Here is a 26066-nt window from a genome sequence, read left to right on the forward strand (position 1 = left end):
CTGCTGGTCCTGCCGAAGCCGCAGGACCAGCGGACCCTCTGCAGACAAGCCGCCGAGGGCAGCCTGCCTGCCACCCTCGCGGCACCGGCAGAGCGCCCCCCGCGGCTTGCCACCCCAAGCACGCGCATGGCGTGCTGGGGCCTGGAGCTGCCCTTGCTATTCAGCCCCAGGCTGGAGCATGCCCAGTGCAGATGGAATCTTTGGGGAATCCAGTTGCAAACTTTTAGTAAGTCTCTACTGAGCATGTGCATCCTGCAATTTTCAAAAGGCCATAAACTGGTCAAATTTGGATAGATTTTCACAGGGGCAGCAAACGTCACATCCCTGATAACAAGACTACCTACACCATGCCACATTTTGAGTCCGTGCTCCAAAGCAAAGAGGCACTAGAGCTTCTCAAAGAACAGGTCAGCAGAATTTTTAACGTGAGCTAACGGACATCTTTTTCACTCACCTCAGTCTTGAACATGGCTGAACCATTTGATCTGAAAAGTTCCAGAAAAATTCTGCCTGATACAGACAACCATCATGGGAGATTTCAGAACAAACAGTTAAAATCTGGGAAGTTATATACAACTGAAAATAGGAAAATACCAGTCTCGTCCATAATGCACTGTAGACAAGTGCATCACCAGCTGGCGTGCCCCCTTGTGGCTGGGTGCAACATTTCAGGACCGGCTCAACAGCTGTGCCAACTATCTCAATTTTTTTTCACTTGTGACATGATTTTGGCTGGTGCCGGAGCCAGTCTTGCAATGATCAGAGAAGTTCCAACTTGCTGGTGAATTTGATCCCTCTGGGTGGCTGCCTAACCCATTTGCCCGCCCCCTGGGGCTGAGCAACCAATCAGAGCTGCTACAAGAACAGTTTGGTCTCCCGGTCCTCCTCCCCTGGGCAAGCTGAAGCTGCTCTCACAGGAGGACGGGGGAAGGAAGGAGCTAAAGAGCCCAGCAGCTCAGTGCAGCTCTGCACCCTCCCCTCCTCTGAGCAATGAGAACACGATGGTGCCACTGCTCCTTCCCCGCATAGCCCCTGGCCTGGTTAGGGCAGAGGGGACCCTGCTGCATCTCCTCACTGGGCCTGGGAGAGAGCCTACACACCCAGATGGAGCCCGCAGCCCAATCCCTTGCCCCAGCCCACTGAAAGTGAGTGAGAATGGGGGAGAGCGAGCCACCAAGGGAGGGGGAATGTAGTGAGCGAGGGGCAAGGCCTCAGGGAAGAGGTGGGGAAGGGGCATGGCCTCGGGGAAGGGGCGGGGCTAGAGTGTTCGGATGTGGAATTAGAAAGTTGGTTACCCTGTCTTCACACCATGCTTGAATGGGTTTGCACAGTGTAACTAATATGGAATTCACTAAACCCTTGTCAGTGACACTTTATATAGTATGGCCTAGGCTAGTTGAAAAAAAATAATCAAAACTATTTTGACAGAAAATTGGGCTTTTGACAAAATGAAATTTTTTCTTGGAAAGTGTCACAGTTGAGAAGGCCCCGGTGGTTGTGATGCCTCAACTGTTCAGACTGGTGCATGTGCCATCTCTTGGGCCTGAATTCTGTCCTTAGGTACATGCACACAACTCCCATTGACTTCATGCAGTTAGTAGAGTAGAGTTTGGCCAAGATAATGAAATATGGTAAGTCTGAATAGGCTTCTGTGCTGTTTTGTGTGCAAATGACTTTGTGAAGCTATTTAAATTGCTTTATTCTTGGGATATCAATAATTGTCTTAAGCTGCTCCCAGTAGCCTGCATTACTCTGTGTGTTAATTCACTCACTGTATCATGTAAATTGTTCAAGGCCACATTAAAAAGGCTCTCCACATTGATTTCTGTGATACACTGATTCAGTGTTAGGAAATCTATATCTTTTATGCAATTGTTTTTACTTGGAGTTTAGATGTACTTAGTTATAATCAATGTATGCTGATTTTAGCATAAAGTACAAACCAAAGAACAACATGACATTGCATGTGATCTCTACATTTGAACTAACTAAAAATAAGAGTAAAAACAGGAAGCTTTTGGGAATCAGTCTCTTCATCAGGCCCTGGGAAAGCAAAGCCATGGGTAGAAGTGTATATTTCCCATGGATTGATGAGAAAAGATTATGCTTCTTGAAAGCATTTCTTTTTTTATGTTTATTTTCCAGTTAGCTAAATAGAAGTGATCACCTGTGTAATGATGTATGTCTGACGAAAACAATGCTCATGTCTCAGTACAAACCGCAGGAAACCTACTGAAATCATCAACCCACAGCAGGCCAACAATAATCATTCTTAAGCCTTTCATTATGAGCAATAGTAGTGATGTATAAGAATTAGAAGCAAAGTGTAAATTTCCATACAGTCTGCGTGTGCGTTGATACTGGGCCAAATCCTGAGGTCATTACTCAGGCCTTGTCTATACACAACAATTGTTTTAACTACATTGATTTAGAAAACAATTCTAGTTGACATGGTTCAACTTTTGTGTGTCGACAATGTCCTTATGCAGGCAAACTTCGCTTTGTATGTATTTCACTTAATTTCATACAGCATCACAATCTGTATGTTCATTACAGGAGTCATTCTCATTGAGGGCCAGATTGTGCCAGCCTATGTATGGGTGTGCAAAACCTGAATCAGAACCCCTAGCCTAAATTTAATCAAGGTCCAAGCACTCTCCATAGCGCATGGCTCAAATGGAAAAAACATAGCTGTAAAATGGAGTTAAGTATCTGACACTTCCCAGTGCTCTCACTTTCCCCATCTGATACTATGAAGTTATGAACCGAATAGCACAAAATGATAAGATTGCCTTGGTTTGAAACGTTGGTTGGAAGATCCCCACATTCATCTTAGCTGAACAAATGTAACTGCCCCACATTTAAACATGTTCCAGTATTTGGGGGATTTTTAATCAGAGGTTTGCAGATTGTGAAGGGGTGGACAAAGCCCTTAGGCCCCCTGCTGGAGGCCTTGTGGCCCTGCCACACCCTGCCCCAGAAAAGGGCAGTAGAGAGGTCCTCCAAGCTGCCTAAAGTGGCTGTGTAGGAAGCAGCCAATCAGTGCCCAGCAGGCTACTATAAGAAGAGCTGCTAGCGGTGGAGAAGAGTGGATGATGCTCTGGACTGGCTGCTGGGACTCCACCAGGACAAGGCCATGAGTTAATGGTGAAGAATGTGCTGTAGCCCACAGGGAAGTGGCCTAGGGAATTGTTGCAGCAATACAGTGTATTTAAAGGGACATAGTGGATGGCTGCTATCTTTGGGGTCCCTGAGTTGGGACCAGGCGTAGAGGGTGGCCCTGGGTCCTTGTCACTGGGAAAGTGGCCTGGACTTTGCACCCTAGGGTTGCCAGACATCCATCACTGCCCCCACCCGCAGGCACCCCCCTGAGCACTGGCTCTGCAGCTCCCATTGGCCAGGAACCATGGCCAATGGGCGCTGCAGGGGCAGCACCTGCAGGAGGGGGCAGCGTGTGGAGCCCCTAGCCATCTCTCGGCCTAGGAGCAGAGGGACATGCTGCTGCTTCCTGGAAGCCACCTGAGGTCAGTGCCTCCTGGAGCCCACACCCTGACCCCCTTACCCCAACCCTGCTCCCCCTCCTGCTCTCTGAACCCCTTGGCCCCAGCCTGGAGACCCCTTCTGCACCCCAAACCTCTCATCCCCAGCTGGAGCCCTCCTCCCCTGCACCCTAACCCCCTGCCCAGCCAGGTGGAAGTGAGCAAGGGTGGGGGGGGGGAAGCGAGTGATGGAGGGAGGGGGGATGGAATAAGTGAGGGGTGGGGCTTTGGAGAAGGGGCAGGCAAGGGTGGTTGGTTTTCTGCAATTAGAAAGTTGGCAACCCTAAACACCCCAGAAGGGGAACTGAACTCTTTACTGAAGAGCTGAGGCCAAAAAGGCCAAGAGGCCCAAAGAGCCTCCAGGGAGGGAGCCCTGAGGAATGTGGCCCCACACCAGGGCTGGGATGGCTTAAAGAACAGGGATAATTTGAGGAAGACCAGAAGGTGCTGAGAAACGGTTTAGGCCAGGGTACTGTGATAGGCCCTGCTGGACTGATTGAAGAGTGAGCCCCCTGGATAAGGCTGCAGATCGAAAGACCTAACTGAGGGTGCTGAAATAGGCCCACTGTTGGACTTATACCCTGGAAGGGGTTTGCTTTGCTTTTATCACGCAGACAGCCTGTGTGTGACTCGGCAGGAGGGTTGAGTCACCGAAGACCCACCACAAACTGAGTGAGTGCAGGCTCATGCACTGAGACAGGGTGCTCATGAGAGATGAGTGCTCCCCATGACACAGATAGCTTGTGCAGTAGCTAAGCATTAATTAAACTTTCCAAGAGGGGTGCTCTACTGTGTACTTAGGGTCCACTTTATGTGGCAGAACAAATGAAATTTGCAACGAACTGATCCCTTTAGAAAAAGAATCCAGGAGTGCAGCTATCAAAAGATATCTAGGGAGCAGATTGCATGGAGCAAGGTGGGACAAGGATTCCAAATAAAGGCCCTGATCCTGCAAACTCTTAAACATGTGCTTAACTTTACACGGTTACTCCTGGGGGGCGTGGATCAGTGTTCATGTAGTGCTCCCTGTCAGTACTCGGTCCAGGCCAGGGAAGCTAATGATCAAACCAGCTGACCAAATTCAGTGATGAATCCTGGTCATGTGCTACCTGAGGCACGTTGCGCATGCACTAAAGTTACTCATTTGATTAAACTGCTTGTGAGCTCAGGGCCAAAGTTATGCTAAGATTCATTAGTGAGGGGGGTGTTTCAGAGGAAGCAGTCAGAGAAGGCTAATAATAGAAGCCAGTGGAGGATGTCAGCAGGTTCTTGAGGCAGGCATAGCCTGTAGGTAGTCTTGGAAGGATTAGATTTTTGTCAGTAAATGTCAGTAAACGTCAGATTCACTGTAGACGCACACAAACCAATGAGAAATATTTCAATCAATAATAATTGGAATATATGGATAGGTAAAGTAAGAAAAGGCGGCTTGAGAACTTTAGAGTTGGATTTTAAAGGTTTTTTTACTTTCTGTATTTTGACATGATATTGACAATTTGTATTTTAACCGTTATAAGGCTGTTATAACTTTTTGTATCTCAACACCTACTGTAATTGAATAATTATTGTCTGACCTCCCCATAATTTCCTGCAACTGTAAAAATTTAAATAGATTTAAAAAATTTAAAATGCTTAACCCATAATTTCAGGCAAACAGTGAAAATTAAAATTGATAAAAATGAAAAAGCTTAAAAATAAACATCAGTGATATGTTAACATTTTTTTTTAAATTGAATTCTGCCGAGCCTGCCTCTACGGGGGAAGAGGAGTAGGTGGTATCAAAAAGAGAGCTAAGGGTGGGTGAAATGGACACCTGGTCCAATAGAAAAGGAGCTGGGAGAGGTATGTCTGGAGGAGGAGGGGAGGTTTAGAGCAAGGAGAGAGAGGGGGGAAATGAGGGGAAGGAAACCTGGATCTGGAGGTCAGAAAGCTGGAACGCCTGTGGTAACACAGAATCCTGGAGCAGGGTGCATACTTGAGGTCTAATGCAGCAGTCTGACAAACCTTCCAGGCTCACTAGCAACTGTGTGCTGGGAAGGACATTCCATAATCTGTTGTGTGTGGCAGCTAGGGAACTGTAGGTGTGCCATAGCTACCCTGAGTTAATGATTGAGGTGCTCAGTGCCCCATGTCAGTTTGAGTCATTGCAATGGGACTGGGGCTGTTTCCTGGCTCCTACTGCCTGTATTTTGTTTGGAGAATGAGTTTGACCTTCCTGCAGACCTGCAAAAGGTAGAGGAAAGTGGTGATTCTTTCTGGTGGCCTCTGATAAGCATTAAGGGGTGAGTTGGGTCACAAATCATGGCAAGCACCCTTTTCTGGGCAACCACCAGCACTGCTGTGGGTGGAATCCAAGCCCCTGTGCTCTGGATCCCCAGTGGGTTTCAAGCCCCTGGAGCCTGAATGAAGTCCAGCCACTGCTCCACTCTTGGGGTCTATAGGCACATTTTCAGGGCAAGGGCCTTCTGTCTGGAACCAGCCTCTGAGTGTTGGAACCCACTGTCCAGACGCTTAGCCCCTCTGGGCACAGCACTGACCCTTCAGACTCCCCAGTACTTGAACGTATCCCTCTCCCAGACCTCTACCCAAAGTGTAAACCAGCAGCTTCACACGTTTAACTCGCTAGAGAGTATGCAGCAGTTGTGAAGCAGTCAACAAACACACGTTGCCCAATCTATTATCTTTATAGAATCATAGAACCAACCATAGGGTTAGAAGGGACTGCAAGGGTCATCTAGTCTAATCCCCTGTCAATATGCTGGATTTGTTGTGCCTAACCCAGGGGTAGGCAACCTATGGTACGTGTGCCAAAGGCGGAACGCGAGCTGATTTTTTTTCAGTGGCACTCACACTGCCCGGGTCCTGGATACCGGTCTGGGGGACTCTGCATTTTAATTTAATTTTAAATGAAGCTTCTTAAATATTTTTTAAAAATGTATTTACTTTACATACAATAGTTTAATTCTATATTATAGACTTATAGACAGAGACCTTCTAAAAATGTTAAAATGTATTACTGGCATGCAAAACATTAAATTAGAGTGAATAAATGAAAACTCGGCACACCACTTCTGAAAGGTTGCCAACCCCTGGTCTAACCCATGCAAAACAGATAGTGATCCAGCCTCCTTTCGAAAACCTCCCCCAACCTCCCTAGGCTGTCTGTTCCATTGCCCTATTGTTCTTACAGTTAAGGAAGTTTTTCCTGAGATTTAATCTAAATCTTCTGTGATGTAGTTTGAACCCACTGCCTCATGTCCTACTCTCTGAGGTAAGAGAGCCATTTTTCTCCATCTTTTTTTATGGCAGCCTTTCAAGTATTTGAAGACCGTTATCATGTCCCCCACCTTAATCTCCTCTTTCCCAAACTAAACATATCCAGTTCCTTCAGCCTTTGTTTTCAGATTCTCCTGCTACTCCAACTCCCAAGATATGAAAGGGTTTTGTTCTTTCACTAGGAAACCAGGGATCTGTTTGTCAGAATTTGAATTCTGGATGCCTCTGAAGAATTATGATGGTAATTATGAAGGAAATTAATAGTAAGGAAATGGACTGATAGAGGCTGAAGAATAAATAAGAGAATAAAGTTTACTTTATTATGTAAAGTACAGAAGAGTACCGAGCATACAAACCAATCAAACATCCTACGTGTCCCTCACTACCTCACCCTTCCTTTGGGAGTCCTTGGGATGTCATCAGTGTTCACGCAGGCAGGGTCCTCTGTCCCCTTCCTTACCGTGCCCCTGCAGCAGCCTCATTCCTCTTACTCTGGTGCAAAATGGCTCTCCTTCCCCAGAGGTGCCAACTTTGTGATTTGCCAGGGGGTGCTCGACCCTTGCTCCCACCAGCCCTCACCCCTGCCCTGCCTCTTCCAGCCCCTGCTCCACTCGCCTTTTCCCACCCTGTTCTGCCCCGTTCCCCGAGCACATCCCCTGCCCCCGGTTTCCCCCCCCTCGCCCGCACCTCCTGCATGCTGTTGATCACTGGCAGGCGGGAGGCGCTCGGGGTGGAGGAGGCGCTGATCAGTGGTGCTGCTGGTGGGTGTTGAGCACCCACTATTTTATTTTTTGCGTCCATGCCTATACTCTCTCTGGTTCCACCCTGTGAGTCCCTTTATAGACTCCTGCTGGCGTAACCTGCTTCTTTTCTTCTCCTCCTGGTAGCTTTTTCTATTACTTCCAAGCCCCCCTCCCGTCAGACAAGAGGAGGAAGTGTCTTCTAGCTAGAGCATACCCATTATCCCATAGTGTTTCTCTTTGGATAGAGTGCTGCTCACTCACCCATTGTCTCTGGCCTGGCAGCAACATGGCACACCCTGGCATTCCAGAACACAGTAATTTCATGATACAATTTCAATATTGCCAACCCTAAATGTTCAAAAATCATGAGTCAGGCTCACCAAAAATCCATGAGATTATGTAAAAGTAATAAATCTGGTGTTTATTTGTCTTCTGCTTTTTGAGCCTTTAGTGTGCCCTGGGGTCACATGTTGAAGCTTTCTCCACAGCCAGGAGGGCTAGAAACTTACTTTTTCTTTAAGAATGAAGGCTGAAATCATTGCATAGCCATTTGACCCCAGGAGCTGGGGCTTTCATGATGATTATTGTTTTCCTTAGACCTATGACAAAATCATGAGAGTTGGCAACACTGCAATTTCATAAAATCTTCTACAATTCAGAAGTGGTACAGACAAGAGGGTGAGTGACGCTCAGTACCCCTGGAAAATGCAGAGGGCTTAAACAGCACGTGCATCCAGCATACATACAAGCTATAAGTCAACCCTTTGCTTTTGACAAAGGAGAAATGGCCTGGGGTAGAGGGAGTATGGTTTATCATAAATGCTCATGTTTGCTATGAACCTGAGCCTCCATGCAAACCAGCCAGTGCAACCCCTCTAGACTGAACCAGTAGGGTTCATGGTCCCCACCAGCAATGGCTTGCATACCAAACCATTTATAACTGCCAACTACCATAAAAACTAAAGAATAAGTACTGGGCCTAGCAACGAGGTGGCTCCCACACATATCACAGTCCAGACTCAGCTCTATGATGCTCACTTCATTCTGGCCTGCTGGCACAAAGCAGCAGTAAACTCTGTGGAACTCAGCAGTGGCAGATTCCCTTTGTGCAAGAGTCTTCTGGTGGTGAACGGCTGCTGTTGTAGCTCCCATCTCACTCCCTCTCAGATCCCAGCAAAAAGGGGAATGTCCAGGAGACAGCGACATGTCCAAGTCAGCCCTTGCCCTAGTGATCACTGTTATGTCCTAGGGGCAGCCGGTGTAGGAAGCAATCACTTGAGGCCAGAGAGCAGACAGCTAACCAAAACCTCCATTTTATTTACAGAAACAGAGAGCTCACTCAGCCGGTTGAAACCGGCTGAGCTATCCCTTAATAGTCTAACTCAGTTGCCATAGTAACAAAACCCATGACAACCAAATACACAACAATCACCCCAGCAACCACAACTGCTCATTAGAGAAGCCTCAGGGGTTGCAGCTGAATGTATGTGGGGGACCAGGCTAGCAGCCAGACAACTCCAGGATCAGGGGAGGGCATAAAGATGTCATAAAGCCACAGTTGCCAGCAACCCCTGCATCTTCAGCTGTGCCAGGTGTGGTTCAGGTCTGCCTGGGACTTGGTCCTGAATTTAGCCACTAGAATGTATGAACGGTATTAGATTGTTAGGAAGTGAATGAAAGCTCTTGCACCAGATCTACGATTGCCTCTAGGTTTTCAAGCTCTTATATTTGACCCACAGTATGACTTCGTTGACCTGAGGCTTTTGTGATCTTTGTTAAGTTAGTATGCAGGAAAACATATTTTGGTGTAGATTTAGTAGAATCATGTATGTTGAGTTTATTCTTGTAAATCAACACAACTCCCTAACTTCCAAACTGTAATTTATGTACACTGGATGCACTCCTTTCCTTGGAAAGGAACCTCCACTAGTGCTCAAATGGATGGAAAGCTTGGGTTTAAAAAAAAAAAGTTTGTATTTAGTTCACCATGGGTTTCACGGACATGGCAGATTTACAGGGGTCATATTTCCATGTAGATGGATTTGCTTGAACTAATTCTCCTGTGTTTTATTCACAAACATGATTTCTTTTCTCTTACAATATCCATGCTTTTCTGGCCCCCAAACAGTCATTGTTGCCAAAGCAACAAAAATTCTCCTCTGTTAATATTTATGTTCTCTTGTGAGCCTGTTACATTTTTGCAGGGCAGGACTGGAGTATGTTCTTAGTTTATATTTGTGATATTTTGCATAATTGAATAGTTGGAGGAAAATTTGGAACAATTATATATGCAAAACAGGAATCCCCAAGCTGATATTTGAAATCTACATGCAAAAACACCACTTGTCAAATACAGCCCAGACATTGATTATGTAATTTGGATGGCTTTAGTGCTGAGCCCCTGGCTTCCTTAAAGAATCCAAATTTAAAAAAAACCGTGCGCAGCCTTAAAAAAATTTGACCGTAAAGCCCTGAACTCTCCATTGGGAAAATCTATTTTTCCTGTTTTCCATTTTTAGCCATTCTCAGTTGGCTTGTTTGTTTGTTTATATGCTTTGAGATTAAGAGCTCTAAGATGTGGAACCTTCTAGCTGCCAATTCTAATGCAGAAGGTCTTTTTAGAGGCACTGCACCTCAGGATGGCTGTACATTGTGGGTGTTACTGTATGTGCACTATGTGTCCATTCTATCACTTGGCTACAGTACTATTTGTGCTGTAGTTCAAGAGAAGCATGGTTTATAAACTGTTGTTTCCTCTGAGTCACTTACAGCTATACATCTTCAGCACAAAACATTCTCTTTGCTTTTCTGGCAGTGCAGGAAAATAATCCAAGGTTAACAAAAGGTGTATGAAAGTCAGCATAAGGGAAATAGCAGAACTGAAATAGAACTTTTTATATTCACAGCATCCACAGAGGAGCATGTCTCTGACTTTCAGACTATCATGCAGCAGTTTTTTTTAATCTATTTATTTTAGTTACTATGTGAAAAGGTCAATAAACATTCAATAAATATTGCAGGAAATGTGGCTACAGTACTAGAGAAAGGAACACAACTAAGCATGTGTGGGCATTTAGGAAAGTTTATGTAACATTTCCTTTGCAAAATAAATAAGCCTAATTTCCAAAACATCACCAAGAATATCATCATTTGCATACGTTTCTTGGGAATAGCCTGCCAAAATTACTAAAAATATTCTAGATTTTGAGCAGACATTTTATACAGCTTCCTAATACAAAAAAATTGCCCTTTTTTAGTATGTATATTACAATCATGCCTTGAGACCTCACTCAAGGATCAGAATTCCATTGTACTGGGTACTGTAGCTCTTCAGGAGACAGTTCTTGCCCCAAAGAGGTTACAGTCTTGGGCCCAAAGCCTAAAAAGACATACAGATGTGCTTACTTTTAAGCCATGTGCTTAAAGATAAACATGTCTGGAAGCAGAGGCAGATTAAACTTTTGTGGGGCCCTGGGTCAGAGCAAGTGTGTGTATGGGGGGGCCCTCCCCACCCCTTCTCCCTGCAGTCCTCCCTCCCCTTACTCCTCCCCATGCTCCTGCCGGGGAAATGGGGTTGGGACGTGGAGGTTTGCTGCACTCCACCTTCCCGGCGCTCCTGCTGGGGAGCGGGGTTGGGGCACAAGAGTGCCAGGCGGGCGGAGCAGGGCAAGCCCCTGCGCCCAGACCCCACTCCCTGGCAGGAGCACCAGGCGGAGCAGGGCGGAGCATGGGGGTGCCCATTTTTCGGGCCGGGGCCCTTGGCACGGACCCCATTGGCCCAGTGGCTAATCTGCCACTGTCTGGAAGTTTTTGCAGGACTGGGGTCTTGGTTATGACAAGATGCAGCAGGCAGATGAAACAAACAGATGTGAGCAAAGAGGGAGCAGGGGGTGGGTGAGGAAACAGTGAAATAAGCAACTTTTGCATTGCAAGCAGCAGTCACAGCTTGCCACCTGTTTTGGTATATAGTTGGTTCATACTCAGCTTATTTTTGATGACGCAGGATTTTATTTTTATCAAACTTTAAAAATTTAAATTGTGTACTGACTTGAGTTTTTGAATATGGCCATCTGTTTGCAAATTAGTGCTGATACCAAGAATGCATCACTTCAGCTCCTCTGTAAGACTTCAATGAACAGGAAACATCTTAACTCGTGAGATTCTAATGTACACAAAACTCTGCAGTGAATGTACCGGTATGTACAATTCTCTCTCCGGGGGCTGGCGGAGGCAGTGATGGATCTTGCAGGGATTGGGAAGGCATGCACCACATCATCCAAAAGCAACCCCTCCAGTCACCTAATAAGTATTATTAGATGGCATCAAAGTTAGCCCTGTCCAGTTGTCCATGACCTAAAAGACTTGTTGATGACTTAGGACAGGAAGGAAGGGTTAATAGCAGAAAATGTGCAAATACAGCGTCTCTGTGAGAATGAGAGAAGTATTTATACCATATCTTGCCCATTAATAAATTAATTACTCTTACACCATTTTTATACTTGTGTGATTCCACTGACTTGCAGAAATGAGGACTGAGGTGGGAGAAGTCCTGAGCACACATAGGCAACACACAAAGTATGCTACTCTAGGAACTAGTGTAGTTGTTTAGATTTTTTTCAGAGCCATTTAGGAACCTTAGCTACTCATCCTCCATTTGAAATTAATGGAAAACTGACTTTCTGAATAGTAGTAATGGACACATTGAGTTCTGTAGTAGAATTCTTATGATGTTGCAAGAGTTTTCAGCTACAAATGTGTACAAAAAGCAGAGTCTACTCTTTGTGTGCATTTGGGTGCCAGCATTCAGCTAGGGCTCAAGATAAATCTCTGCAAAAGTACCTGTACTCTTACCCTTCCACTTCAGTTCCTCAGCTCCCTGCCTCATGACCTTTTCAATGTCAGCTCTGGGTGTCCTAGAAAAAATACAGATAGCAGGGGTCCCACTGGATAATGGGAGACATTATTCCACAGCAAATGATCCCAGAAAATGTATCAATTGTCACATGTCAAAACTTGGCCAAAATGATTTATTACTATTATTTAAGATGAGTGTGGTAGTGCCTAGAGGCTTTAACCAGGTTGGGGCCCCTTTGTGGATGGGGTAGTAAAAACATAGTAAATGATAGCCCCTAGCTCAAATAATTTTACACATAACTTTGAATGTAGAAGAGTTAATTTACAGCTAGTGTCCAGTGAGAAGGTAAGTTATAAAAGGAAGCAGTATGGGGTTTGAGCATTTTGAATCATGTAGCATATAATAAAATAGATGCAGTAGGTGACATACCAGAAGTAGTTAAAAGCATGGTGGAAGCAATTGATTCCAAAGTAGTGTTACACATTTACACTAATTTTTACACATTCAAACAAAATGCCACTAAATAGCCACTTCTGCTTACCAAAGAACTTAGGTGCCTCTTCGCTGTAGTATGTGAAGGAGTGCAAAAAACAGATCATTGTGTATAAATAGGGCTAGAATTTGGGAATATAGAACAGGGAAAGGTGGCTATGAGGTGTGCCCACTTCACCCCATTATCTAGCCATCAAGAGCCCTTCTGTGTCAACAGCATATTGCATAAGCTCCACATAGGACAGGTTCACATCCTCCCCCTGGAAAGAAGTGCTGGGGAACAAACATGCTCTGTACAATGTTCCCTTCTCTAATTGTAATTTATGCTGCTTCCCTTTTTACGAAATGTGATCGCCTAGGTTGGACGGGGACACATGAGCGTTGCTGGGAGCTACAGATGGGACTGAGCCAGCTGTGCTGCCAATATTGCAGGCAGGGGGAACCAATTGGCGTGTGGTTAGACAGGCAGCGTGTACCTGACTCCTGAGCCAGGGATTCTGGCCCTGATTTTCCTAACTGCACCCCAAGTCTGCAGATCTTTCGGGTTATTGCCTCTTGGTTAGATGGAAAGGGGAGCTTGTGGCCTGAACAATGTATTTAAAAGCAGAAGCATTTGCTTTGTAAACCAGCCTGTGTTCCATCTGCGCAAGCGGTGCAGGCTAGAGCACAGCAGTGGGCTATTTATAAACAGAAAGCAACATCTTGGTATTCAACCTTAGGAGAAAAAAAATGCTTCGAAAATACTGACAGCTGAATGGGGCTTGCGTGAAATCTGACCCCTTTGCGGAGGGCGCTCGAGTGAGCGGGGCACGAGGCTTGGCTGCAGATGTCGTGTGCCCGCGGGGCGGCAGCACCTTAAGTCACTAACTGCCTCGCTCTGATTCGTGACTCTAGAGCTACAGCGTCAAATTCGGCCTCCCCCGCGCACGGAGTCGCGCCCGTTCACACAGGCAGGCGCTGTAATGCGCGGCTCGGCCCCCAGGGAACGCGCAGGGCCCGGCGCGTGCGTGTCCTGGCAGCGCGAGCCCTGCGGCGGGGACACCTGCCGCTGCAGCTCCACTGCCCCCCCGCGGCCTGCCACCGAGCAGCCGGCGCGCTGAGCATGCGCAGTAACCGCAGCCAAGCCGCGGCCCTCCGCGTGGGAGGACAGGGAACGCGCTCCCGAGCGGTGTGTGGGCGGAGCCATCTGGCTGAGTGGGCGGGGCAGCGACGCTGGTCTGCTGGGGGCGGGGCTAACGGAGCGAGTGTCCGACGCGCTCTGGTCCTGCTCGCTCGCAGCCTCACTGTCTATGGTGCAGCGCCGCGCGGGGTCCTCAGTGCCCGCCGCCGCCGCCGGAGGGATGAGCCTGTGACCTCAGCGGGAGTTCGGGCCGCTCGGGGAAAGGAGCTTGATGGAAGCGATGTCCCCGCAACAGGATCACGTCGGGCAGGGGCGCTCGTCCTCTGTGAGCGGGGAGTCCAGAGCCTCCGCAGCCTCCGAGAGCAAGAAGGTGAGAGAGAGCCCCTCAAGCCCCCCCCCCGCAATGCACCCGGGTAGAGCCCCTCAAGCCCCCCCCCGCAATGCACCCGGGTAGAGCCCCTCAAGCCCCCCCCCGCAATGCACCCGGGTAGAGCCCCGAGCCCCTCAAGCCCCCCCCCGCAATGCACCCGGGTAGAGCCCCGAGCCCCTCAAGCCCCCCCCCCCCCCGCAATGCACCCGGGGAGCGGAGAGCCCCGAGCCCCGCATCCCCCCCAGATGCACCCGGGGAGCGGAGAGCCCCGAGCCCCTCAAGCCCCCCCCCCGCAATGCACCCGGGTAGCGGAGAGCCCCGAGCCCCGCATCCCCCCCAGATGCACCCGGGGAGCGGAGAGCCCCGAGGATACCCCCATAATCTTGAAACTCCCGAGCGGGCAGGGAGCGAGAGAGCCCTCATTTCCCCCCCCCCCCCCCAATTCCCGGGCATCAGTGCGGAGGAGGAAGCCCCGCTTCCCCGTCCCTTATCCTGTGCCCCTATTCGGAGACGATGCGCCCCGCGCCCCATAGCGTTAACGCCCCTCCCTCTCCCATGGCAGCCCCGGCCCCGGCCCTGGCCCTGACTTTGCAGGATGTCCCCGGACTCCCCCTCGGGTTGGCGCGGTGCAGCGCGGTGTAAGGCTGTGGTTTGCCGGATCCGCTCTGTCCCCGGCTGAACGAGCCATTTATTTAAAGTAATCGCCAAGAAGACCCACGAAATCCAACCTGCCACACGCTGCGCCCCCAGAATGTGTTACTGAGGGCAAGCGGCTGACACTGCTTGTTTGAATCCAGGGGCATTTGTCACCCTCGGCACGGGTCGTTTCCCAGTGCTGTGTCTGCCTGCGACAGAGATGATTGCCGTTAGCTGTTTTCTCTAGTAATTTGCCATAATGATCCATGCGGTGTCTAAGGGAAAAGCCACGGGGTTTGTTTCAAAGGAGCTGTTGACATGATCGTGAGTGATAGTGGCACAAACCAGAGATGTCCGTATATGTTAGGTGGTGATTGAGCGAGACGCGGTTGACGGTGATTGTTACTTATTAGATCGACGCCGGATTGACTTGAAATAGCTCCTTGTTCTGTAATTACTTTGCTCCTTGTCTGCGCGTTGTCTGGCCGGGGCCAGCGGGGGAGGACTCTGGACGTTGCCCCACGCGCTTTTAAATTGAAAGAAACAAGAAAGGGGTGTCCTAGGAAGAAAATAAGCGCTAATAGTGTTCCATCAGTTATAGGAAAATCGGACGTGGCTCGATATCCAAAGCCATCTCCAAAATCTCTTTTTACAGCTAGAGTTTGTTTGTTTCCTTGCTTGATTATGTTGGATGTCAAGTTTCTGTTGTAATATACAGCCAGTTAAATTGTCTCTGCCATATTCTCACCACAATGTAAAATAGGATCTCCTTTTTCATTTTAGCTCATCATATTATGCATTATTTTTCCATTTGAAGCTCACTGAGAGAACCCAGGTTTCAGCGTGGTAGCCGTGTTAGTCTGTATCAGCAAAAACAAGGAGGAGTCCTTGTGGCACCTTAGAGACTAACACATTTATTTGGGCATAAGCTTTGGTGGGCTAAAACCCACTTCATCAGATGCAGGGAGTTTGGATAGGAATCTCTTCTTGCTTACAGAGTTTGCATTAAAATGTCATTAAATTCATGCAAACAAATACCTTTTCCTTAGAGAATTACACACAGTACTGCCAGATTGGTTCTTGGAATTATAATGCTTGGCTGGGTTGGGAATGCCCTTCATAAATCTTTCCAGCTCTAATTATATCAGGTTAGGAGGGGAGTGAAACCTCTTTGCTAAAGTACACGCTTGTATTCAATCTTGTGCTTAGGCATGGAACTTTATTGGCCACAAGAGCAGTACAGAGCTGCAGGGCAGCTACAAATCTTAGTCTCTCCATAATGCTGCTCCACCTGAAGAAACAATCCTTATGGCCAGAAAGCTTGTATGTTACATCTCAATTGTAGGGGCAATAAAAAAGTGTTTGTATTTTCTGTCTGTCTGACAATGAATGCAACCAGACTGAAAGTGCATGCTGCAGTACTGTAACCAGCCACTGCTCTGACCCAGTTCAGTGGCGAAGCAAGTGAAAATGTATAGATAAAACAAGTATCAGGGGGTAGCTGTGTTAGTCTGTATCCACAAAAACAAGGAGTCCGGTGGCACCTTAAAGACTAACAGATTTATTTGGGCATAAGCTTTTGTGGGTAAAAAACTCACTTCATCAGATGCATGGAGTGAAAGTTACAGATGCAGACATCATTATGCTGACACATGAAGAGAAGGGAGTTACCTCACAAGTGGAGAACCAAACTCCCTTCTCTTCATGTGTCAGCGTAACAATGCCTGCGTCTGTAACTTTCACTCCATGCATCTGACGAAGTGGATTTTTTACCCACAAAAGCTTATGCCCAAATAAATCTGTTAGTCTTTAAGGTGCCACCGGACTCCTTGTTGTTTTTATAGATAAAACAATCACCTAGAATATTTTTGGCTACAATGAAATGTAGTACCAGTGAAATATCTGACACATACCATTATGGGATATCTACTACATCCCCTTAAACTGGAACTATATCCAGTCCTGGCTGTTTGGGCTGTTGATCTAATAGACACTTTCCATCTCTAAATACTATGATCTAAAATGTGGCCTCTGAGGGTAGGTTTTTTTCTGTTGTTCCTTCCCCATTTTCTGAGTGTAATCTCTGTGCATATTATACCTTGCAACCTGTGAAAGCTGAAATGCCCTCTGAAATGAAGGGGGAACAAGAACAATAGAATGATAGGAAGCTTCAAATGCTGTGAGATTCAAAGTATTTTACTACAGCCTCCTATGTGTAATGCAGAATTTTGGATGTAAATAATATAAAGTAATAAAGAGTGCATTGTTATTAATGGTGACCCTTTCCAAACACTCAAGGACAGCCCTTGCTCCAAGGAGGTTACAGGCTAAGGAACTTTGCCGCCCAAATTCTGCTCAGCCTCTAGCCAGTGTTGAGAGGGGGCAAGGATGCTGGTTAGCATTCCTACTTCCTACAGATCCTGACAGCCATGTCAGGTTTCCATCTAGTGGAGGCACACAAAGGGCTGGTCTACACTGGGAGGGGGGGTGTCGATCTAAGATACGCAACTTCAGCTACGTGAATAGCGTAGCTGAAGTCAAAGTATCTTAGATCGATTTACCTCAGGTCCTCATGGCGCGGGATCAATGTCTGCGGCTCCCCCATCGACTCCGCTACCGCCGCTCGCTCCAGTGGAGTTCCGGAGTCGATGGGGAGCGCGTTCGGGGATCAATATATCGTGTCTAGATGAGACGTGACATATTGATCCCCGATAAATCGATCGCTACCCGCCAATAGGGCGGGTAGTCTGGACGTACCCAAAGTGGGATATGTATGTTTGAAAAGAAGCAGCTTGTGCCTCTGGCTTGTAAATACTGCAGATGGCATGTTGCATGCTAGGTGGGGGTAAGGTTGGTCACACTCTTGACTCTGCATATATTGGCCTTTGAGTTGATGGTGTGGTGACTTTTATAGGTCCACGTCCTTAGTGCTCTTTAAGTACTGCACTGGAAACCTGTCCTGCTGCTTCATGAGTGAGGAGGCTGCCTATGATCTTTCTATACTAGTTCAACAGAGGTCAAGGCCTGCCCCTAGTTTTGCATGGAATGGAATCTCAAATGAGGCATCGTTACTGCTTAGATACTACAGTGATGGATACTCTGTAAGTACCTATATACCTATGGTAATTATGTTACAGTGTGCATATAACAGAAGAATGGATGGAATCCTTCTTGTTACAGTGGGAGATAAACTCCCTTGTGTGCTGGTTACATATGAAATTATATGGGAGAGCAAGTTGGTAATAGATCAGTATAGAGACTGGTGACAATCTCAGAGATCAAAACATTGCTGATGCAAATTGAGAGAGATTAATGCAAATATGATATTTAAGATTAAAGATGTTAAAATGGCTTTAACCTCCTGACATGAACCCTCTCGAAATAAAAGAGAGACTATTAGTAGCTACTAAATTACTCGTTCTTCTTATCATGACTGTATTTTACTCAGAGTTTGAATTAAGTTTACTTAGCAGAAATAGTTACGCTCTTCTGTGTTTCTCAGAACTCTGTTTTATCTTAAGTTATTAGTTTGCATGTAGTTGTCAAAGCAAATAGGAGTGTGTGATCTCTGTTGAACCACAGGGTTGGAAGGTGGAAGCTGCCTATGTTTTGCACCCAGCTTTACCATCTACTAGTGTGTGACTTTGAGCAAATAGCAAAAGTTCTGCATGCCTTATCTTCTCTAGATGAATAATGGATATAAGTAGTTACCTACATCGGAGACTTTGTGAGGCACCGTCAATCTGTGTTTGAGACATTTGAAATACTTTGCACTTCTGCATTTGATATAGAAGTGCAAAGTATTATTGTTATGCTTGTGAAAAAATCCTAAACCAGTTTCTAAGCTGGTGTAAATTGGTATAGTGCCATTGACATCAGAGGAGCTATGCCAATTTACACCAGCTGAGGACCTGACTTTTGGGGGCTAGTCTACACATGGTTTTTGTGCTGGTTTGAGGATATTTGTTTCAAAACCAATATAGTTAAATTGATGCAATTGTTGTGATCACATGTATGACTGTTGCTTACTGTGCTAAGGAAGGAAGAATTCAGGTGATGCAGAAACTTGTACTTGGTGGATATAGTTAAAAAACTAGGGAGCAATATTAGAATAAGCAGGGGCAAGTATAACCTCCCCCTTTCTCTGCCTCTTCATCCCCCTGTAAAAATAGGCAAATACATTTTGTTGTTTTCTCTATATACCTGCCAACACCCTGATTACATTGCTTGTATGTTGTATCCCTTTCCCATGCCCTTATATTCATTTATTTATTTTTGGAGTGTACGCTCTTTGGGGCACGGTTTATATCTTCCCATAAAATTGTGTCATGCCTAGCACAAGAGGGTCAGATTTTGGGGCCTTTGGGTGGTACTATAATAATATTACAGCTAATGATAACTGGAATCTTGGCTGCCTAGGGACACTTCTCACAATACACTGTTATCCCTGTAATGGAAAATTACTGCATATGTTTAAGGTGATATGAGCAATTTTAAGTCAAATGAGGACTGAAAATAGCATGTAGTTAAGATTAACTAAATCATTAATGCACTTGCTGCTTAGGAATGAGCCAGTTATATGGCATGTATTGATTTATGATAACGTAGTACTGTACCTCAGTGCCCAGCAATGTTGCTTTTGTCAAGGGTCCAGGATTAATTATTCTTTTTTGAGGGTGGCCATCCATGGGAAAAGTAGAACGTTATATGTCTGGAGAATAAAATGATGTCCCAGTTCCTGAGTTTCCTGGCCTTGTTTTTTCACTCCAAGGTAGTAGCAGTCCTCAGTAAAAACTGTAGTCCCCAGTACCTAGGAATTGCATGTGTCACATCTTGTTTTGATTCTGAGTTGCTTGCAGTATCTAGGTACAAGGGGAATGAGTTAAGGAAGCAGAGGCAGCCTGAACCCAAATTTCCTTTTTTATATTAGTTTAAGGCTATTAGAATCCTTTGTCTGCTTCTCATGCATGTGTCTAGCAGATTCCTGTGTACAATCTGTATTCACAGGTAAGCTCTCATTATGCTCTGGTAGTACTTATGACTCCTTTGTCTCCTCTTCTTCACCTGGAGACAGGATAGTTGCATATTTACTTTCTGTAGCCTGACATGTAACGAAAGGCAGAGATACCTTGGAATCTAGCTGTGACCTGCTCCATCTATGTCAGTACATCAGGGAAGTGAATGCACTCAGCACAGTGAGCAAACATATCAAACACCTGAGGAAGGTGACATGAGACACATGCTTAGCGGATGCCTATCGTAACTCCTGAGACCCTTCCGGCCTTCCAGAAAATCCTGCCAGAGATTAAATTGAAGTTTGGGTGTGTGAGAGAGCTCCCTATATTCTTTCAAATGGTGGGAAGAAACTAGGCTTTAAGATGAATGTAAGATGATGGGATTCACAGCTTTCCCACCCGCCTGCATTTTGTTAGTTCCCCAAATGGGATTTCTGCCGCATCAATACTTCCCCAGTAGCCACTTGACATAGACGAGAACTATATGAGGTTTGTCAGTTTTAAACTGTCACTGGGAAAGCCCTGCACTACAGGAGCACAGACACAACTGTACCAAGTGCTAATTCTCCTCTTGCTGTGTTTGTATATGCATGCACTTGCCTGGTAGCAGAATAACTGGAATAAAGTAGAAGGGGGGGATAGCGAGGAAGTGTTGAAGCATTGCTGGCAATAGGACTTGCAGATTTAGCATTCGTTTTCCCTACAACCCCTTGCCCAGTTCTTTTGTTAGTATTCCTCCTTCCCACCAACATTTGAAACAACATAATAGGTGAGATCTCCCTGCCAGATTTAAATTAAAGCCATAAGAGTTTTTGTTCTAGTGTAGTAGTATGACTGCTGACAGCACATCTTTCCTTGTTCATAATTTCTCTTGCTGATCTTCTGTTTTCCTACCCCAACTTTCCTTTTAGTCTGTCTCTTACTGTACACTCTGCCACCCCGATCATCCTCTTGTGTTAATGTCTCTTTCTTCTCATGCCTCTGTAATTGTTTTTTCTTTAGTTAGCCCTCTTAAATGGACATTATTTTGAGGAAAGTACTTGTAAGTAAATAAGTAAAAGTATGTTGCCAGTGTAAACAGTAACTCAGTAGTTTGCTAAATATTCACTTGATCTACCTTTATGGTAGATGAGCCCTGAGAAGGACATTTTACATTCTGTAAATTTATGGAGCACACAAACACGCAATCGCTACAGGCTAAGCCTAATCACAGCAGAACTCACGAAGCAATCAGAATCATTCTGATTAAAAGGGGTCAAGAATGGGGTAGAAAATTTTATAAACAGCCCTGTTGTCCTACTGAAGAAATAGTGAATTTCTCAAGGTTTAATTTATTTATATTCAATGTGTACTGTATGACTTTGAAAAATATTAAATTAAGGCATGCAGAAAACAGAAATAAACAACATAAAGGGCTTATTACCTACTAAGCTATAAATAGCCTAGTGCAGTGTTTCTCAAACTATGGGTTGGGACCCCATTTTAATGGGGTCACCAGGGCTGACTTACACTTGCTGGGGCCTGGGACCACAGCCTGAGCCCCACTGCCCAGGGCCAAAGCTGAAGCCCAAGCCCAACTGCTTCAGCCCTGGGCAGCGGGGCTCAGGTTACAGGCCCACTGCCTGGGGCTGAAGCCCTTGGGTTTTGGCTTTGCCCCATTTCTCCCATCCCTACCAGGGGCGGAAGGGCTCAGGCGAGCTCAGTCCCACTTCCTGAGGTTGTGTAGTAATTTTTGTTGTTGGAAGGGGGTTGCAGTGCAATGAAGTTTGAGAACCTCTGGCCTAGTGATACCTGTGCAATCTAGCTGTGAAATGTACTCAAAGTGCGGATGCACAAGTAGATCTTGAAAGATAAACTATTTGACAGTGAGGAACATTTTGGGCTTTTTTTTTTTTAGTTTTACTAAAAACAATTATTTGGAAACCTTGGTACAGGCTTCCTTAAAAGTCTGTAAACATGAATTAAGTGTGACATAATTAAACCATAAGGCGTGTATGCCCAGATATTTTTTTTTTGTTACTTCAAACATCAAGAGGGCAGAGTTTGTACAGATGAAATCATTAACCGTTCTTATTGACTTAAAGATTTTATAGTGTGAGTTTTGATTAAAGCAGGCTTCTTTTCAATAAAAGTTGGAGGGTAGGGTGACCAGACAGCAGGAGTGAAAAATCAGGATGGGGGTGGGGGGTAATAGGAGCTTATATAAGAGAGAGCCCCAAATAGTGAGACTGTCCCTATAAAATCAGGGCATCTGGTCACCCTGTTGAAGGGTCCAGATTTACCACCCAAAAGAGCAAAATCCTCTGCTTGCAGAACGGGTATAGCAGCGATAGTGTGGGTGAAGGTTGCAGTAGCTAGGCACTGTGCTTCAGTCCTCACCCACATTTAGGGATGGAGAAGTTAGTTCAGTTTCCAGACACGTACAATCCTTTTGATTCTAGTGAGTGAGCCAATAAGGGTGTCTGCCTTTTACAGAGGTGGTGTTTGTGTTGTGGTCACCTATCAACTAGGAATAGATTGAGAACTTCGTCCATTTCACATAGATCACTGAATCATCCTCAGATGGTATTGTTTTTAATTCTGGATTCAAACCATTGGCTTAGAGCCCAAAGGTTCCATATTTCATTATCAAGCTTGCAAGCCCTTCTATTCCCATCCTCTCCTCAAAAAGCAAGTGTCTTACTGTTCAAAAAATATCTGACATTCTTGCATTGTATGTTGCCGGGATACATCAGCAATATTCAGACTGTGAACACACATACATTCTGTGAACTTGATTCTGCTGTAACTTTCATTGATTTAAATGGGAGCTGGACCAGATCTTTGATTTCTTTAGTAAACAACAAGGTTCATGTACTAATCTAAATATGGTATTGAGTGATCTTAGATTATTTGAGCATGACAAAAAACATTGTGCTGGGATGATCACAAAAGAAGTAAATCAAAACTTAGTTGCACGTTGTGGGCTGGGGTCTGTCTATGTAGAACAAGCTGAGGATCAGGGCCTTAAATAGTTTAATAGTATCAGCATTACGTGAGACTGGAGGGTGATATGTAAAAATACTACATAAATTAGAATGGTAGAGCTATCAAGTAGCTGAAAAAGGATGTCGGTTCATTGCACTAACCTGGAAAAGAATGACACCTATTTTGCCTCTCTAGATGCGTATAAAAATAAGATACCAGATGTAAGTGGTACAGTGCTTAATTATTTCCCCCCACAAAAGAAATCACATGTGCAATGAATTATTTTGTGTGTTCTCTACTTAACAAATGCTCTGCTGATCTCTTTCCAGGCCTAATATAATGAAATACTACGCAGAAATCATAAGAAAGTGCTATATTTTCAGTTAGGTTTAAAAAAAAAAAAAAAACTCCACTCAAGAACTGTTGTACATTAGCTTTTTCACAGAATGGAGATTAATGCCATAATTGAGCAACACAATATAAAGTGACTGTCTACTTAAACTACTAGCCAAAATTAGTTTAATGCTGGCATTTAGGAATAGACTTCTCTGGAGCAGATGACTAGGTTGATAGAGTAAAGGCTGGCAGTTTTACTGCTCATCTTTCCATCAATAAGATTACAAGACCTAATTTGTTAAACAATTTGGGCCGGAACCTATAAATTAGCATAACTCAGTTGAAATCTATGGAGCTATGCTAGTTTATACCAGGTGAGGATCTGGCATTGTTCGTACAGTTTCTTTGCAGTGATAAATAACACTTTAATATGGTATTATAACCCCAACAGAAAACTTTAAGGTGAAATTAAGATTACAGGTTCATTTCTGTGGTTTGAGTTTAAAAAAACAGAAACCCAAGAAACATAGTGATAAGGTAAAATTTAGAAGAAACCCACACCTATGAAAGTATGTAAATGTACAGTGACATACAGTACCTTAACTCTGTCCCTTGCAGATGCCAGCCTACATCTTTGCATGCAGAGTACTAAAAATGTGCATCTAAGGCTCCGTGTCCATCACGGAGGTCCCAGAAGTCACAGATTCTGTGACTTTTTGCGACCTCCGTGACTTCTGCAGCAGTCAGTGTGGCTGACCTCAGGGCTGCCCAAGCAGCTGGCTCTGGGGCCAGCTGCTTATGTGGTCCCGGGGACAGCCGCTCCGGCTGCTGCTTGGGAGGCCCCGGGCAGCTGGCCCCATTTCCTGAGCAACCGCTGCTTGGCGGCCCCCAGCAGCAGTCCCAGGGCGGCCAGAGCAGCCACTGTGAGTGGCCGCCAGCAGCAGTCCTGGGGCGGCCAGAGCAGCTGCGGTTGGCTTGGCAGCCCCCAGCAGCTGGTGCCGCTGCCCACCCCCCCACACAACAGCCCCCTGATGCACCCCCACCCAGCAGAGATTCTCCTCCCACCCCCCAAAACATTCAGTCAGGGGTATTTATAGTACAACTCATGGACAGGTCACAGGCCATGAATTTTTGTTTATTGCCTGTGACTTGTCCATGAGTTTTACTAAAAATACCCGTGATTGAATCATAGCCTTATTCATGGGATATTGATTTTATAATGTTTCCTATCTGCATGCCTCTGCTAGTGAGGATTTGTTACCATACTACTTTCCTTTATTTAAAAAAATGTTAGGATTTCATGATATGGACATATGGGATTTGTATATGGAGAAATGCTGGCTCTGTGTCTGTTGCCACTCCTCCCACTAATCCCTTGCCCTCTGCTTGCTCTTCATTGCCATACAGATCCTCTTAGGTCTCCTAAGTGCTGCCAACAGGAGACCTCAAGGTGTGTATGTGCATATGAAACATGGGTAGGGAAGCTAGAGATAACAGACATCTTGGGTGCAGTTCGCTAGACCAGGAAGCTGTCTCATTCCCCCACAGAATAGATGAATTAAATTAACTTAATTTTAATTGTTTCCTACTCTCTGTTCTTTAAACTAGGAATCTGTCTAAATAAATAAAAATTAGAAGAACTTTATAGCTGTGTTGAGCACTACTTTTGAAGTGTTTTCATTTACAAACAGATGGCCTGAGTAACTTCAGTCTTGGTTGGGAAATTCTCCTCTTTCCTATGGCAAGCCTCTGTAGCGATCTATTTATGTTTTGAGGCCTCTCTCTGCAAGGCTAGAGACTTGAAAACTTATGTCTACAGCAGTGATTTGAGTCCTATTCTGAACTTGCTGGAATCTGATACTCATTTATTATTATTCTATGTTACTGTAGCCCTTGGAGGCTCCCAGTCAAGATCAGGGTCCCGTTGAACCTCAAACATTAAAAAATCACGAGTCAGCCCCCTGAAAACCATGAGATTTTAAAAAATACTAATCTTTTTGTTCACTTTGTCTTCTGTTTTTTTAGGCCTTTGTGGGGGTCACATTTTTTAACTTTTCTTCTCTCCCACTAGGTCCAAAATCTCTTAAAAATCTTTGCTTGAGACTCCCATTCAATCCCATGACTCCAGGAGCTGGAGCTTTAAGAAAACCACCAAATATCATGAGACACATGATAAAAACTAGAAGTTGGCAAGACTGAAAATGCCTATAAAGACACAGTACTTAGTCTTTGGAAGTTATTGGGTGAAATCTCTGACCTGTGTTCTGCAGGAGGTCAGACTAGATGATCATGATGGTCCCTCCTGGCTTTAAAGTCTGTGAGATTTGATTGTAATCAGGCAGTGTTTGATCCTTTACACTAGTTCTCAGCTAGAAGAATTCAGCAAAGAAGGTATTTTCTCTCTGTTTTCTGCTATAAAGTGGCAAAAAAGCACTGGAAATCTTTTTTTTAGGATGTCAGTCTATTCAGGGGCGGCTCTAGGCACCAGCAAACCAAGCTGTTACCTAGGGCGGCCAAATCTAGGGGGCGGCAGGCTGGGCCGGTGGACCTGCCGCAGTCATGCCTGCGGGAGGTCCACCGGAGCCGCGGAGGAGCGGACCTGCCGCAGGCATGACTGCGGAGGGGGCGCTCGTCCCGCGGCTCGGCTGGACCTCCCGCAGGCATGACTGCGGCAGCTCAAGCGGAGCCGCCGGACCCGCGAACCGTCCGCAGCCGTG

General features: G+C 45.6%; 1 protein-coding gene across 9 annotated transcripts in view; it reads left to right on the top strand.

Moving 5' to 3' along the window:
* The window catches only part of ARHGAP20 (Rho GTPase activating protein 20), a 232599-nt gene that overhangs the window by 120708 nt on the left and 85825 nt on the right, over positions 1-26066 (top strand). The window contains exons 1-2 of one of the 9 annotated variants that reach the window (XM_045018135.1): positions 9014-9150; positions 11644-11754. The exons of 5 other annotated variants lie outside the window; for them this stretch is intronic. Coding sequence is in view for 1 of the 4 variants with exons in the window: in XM_045018097.1 (XP_044874032.1) it covers positions 14297-14395 (99 nt within the window). In the remaining 3 variants the exon portion in view is untranslated. Of the gene's footprint in view, positions 1-9013; positions 9151-11643; positions 11755-14154; positions 14396-18046; positions 18133-26066 lie in introns of those variants that run through there. 3 more of the 9 variants (XM_045018144.1, XM_045018097.1, XM_045018154.1) reach the window with 3 other exon arrangements.

Source organism: Mauremys mutica, chromosome 1, assembly GCF_020497125.1.
Source record: "Mauremys mutica isolate MM-2020 ecotype Southern chromosome 1, ASM2049712v1, whole genome shotgun sequence".
Classification (NCBI taxonomy): Eukaryota; Metazoa; Chordata; order Testudines; family Geoemydidae; genus Mauremys; species Mauremys mutica.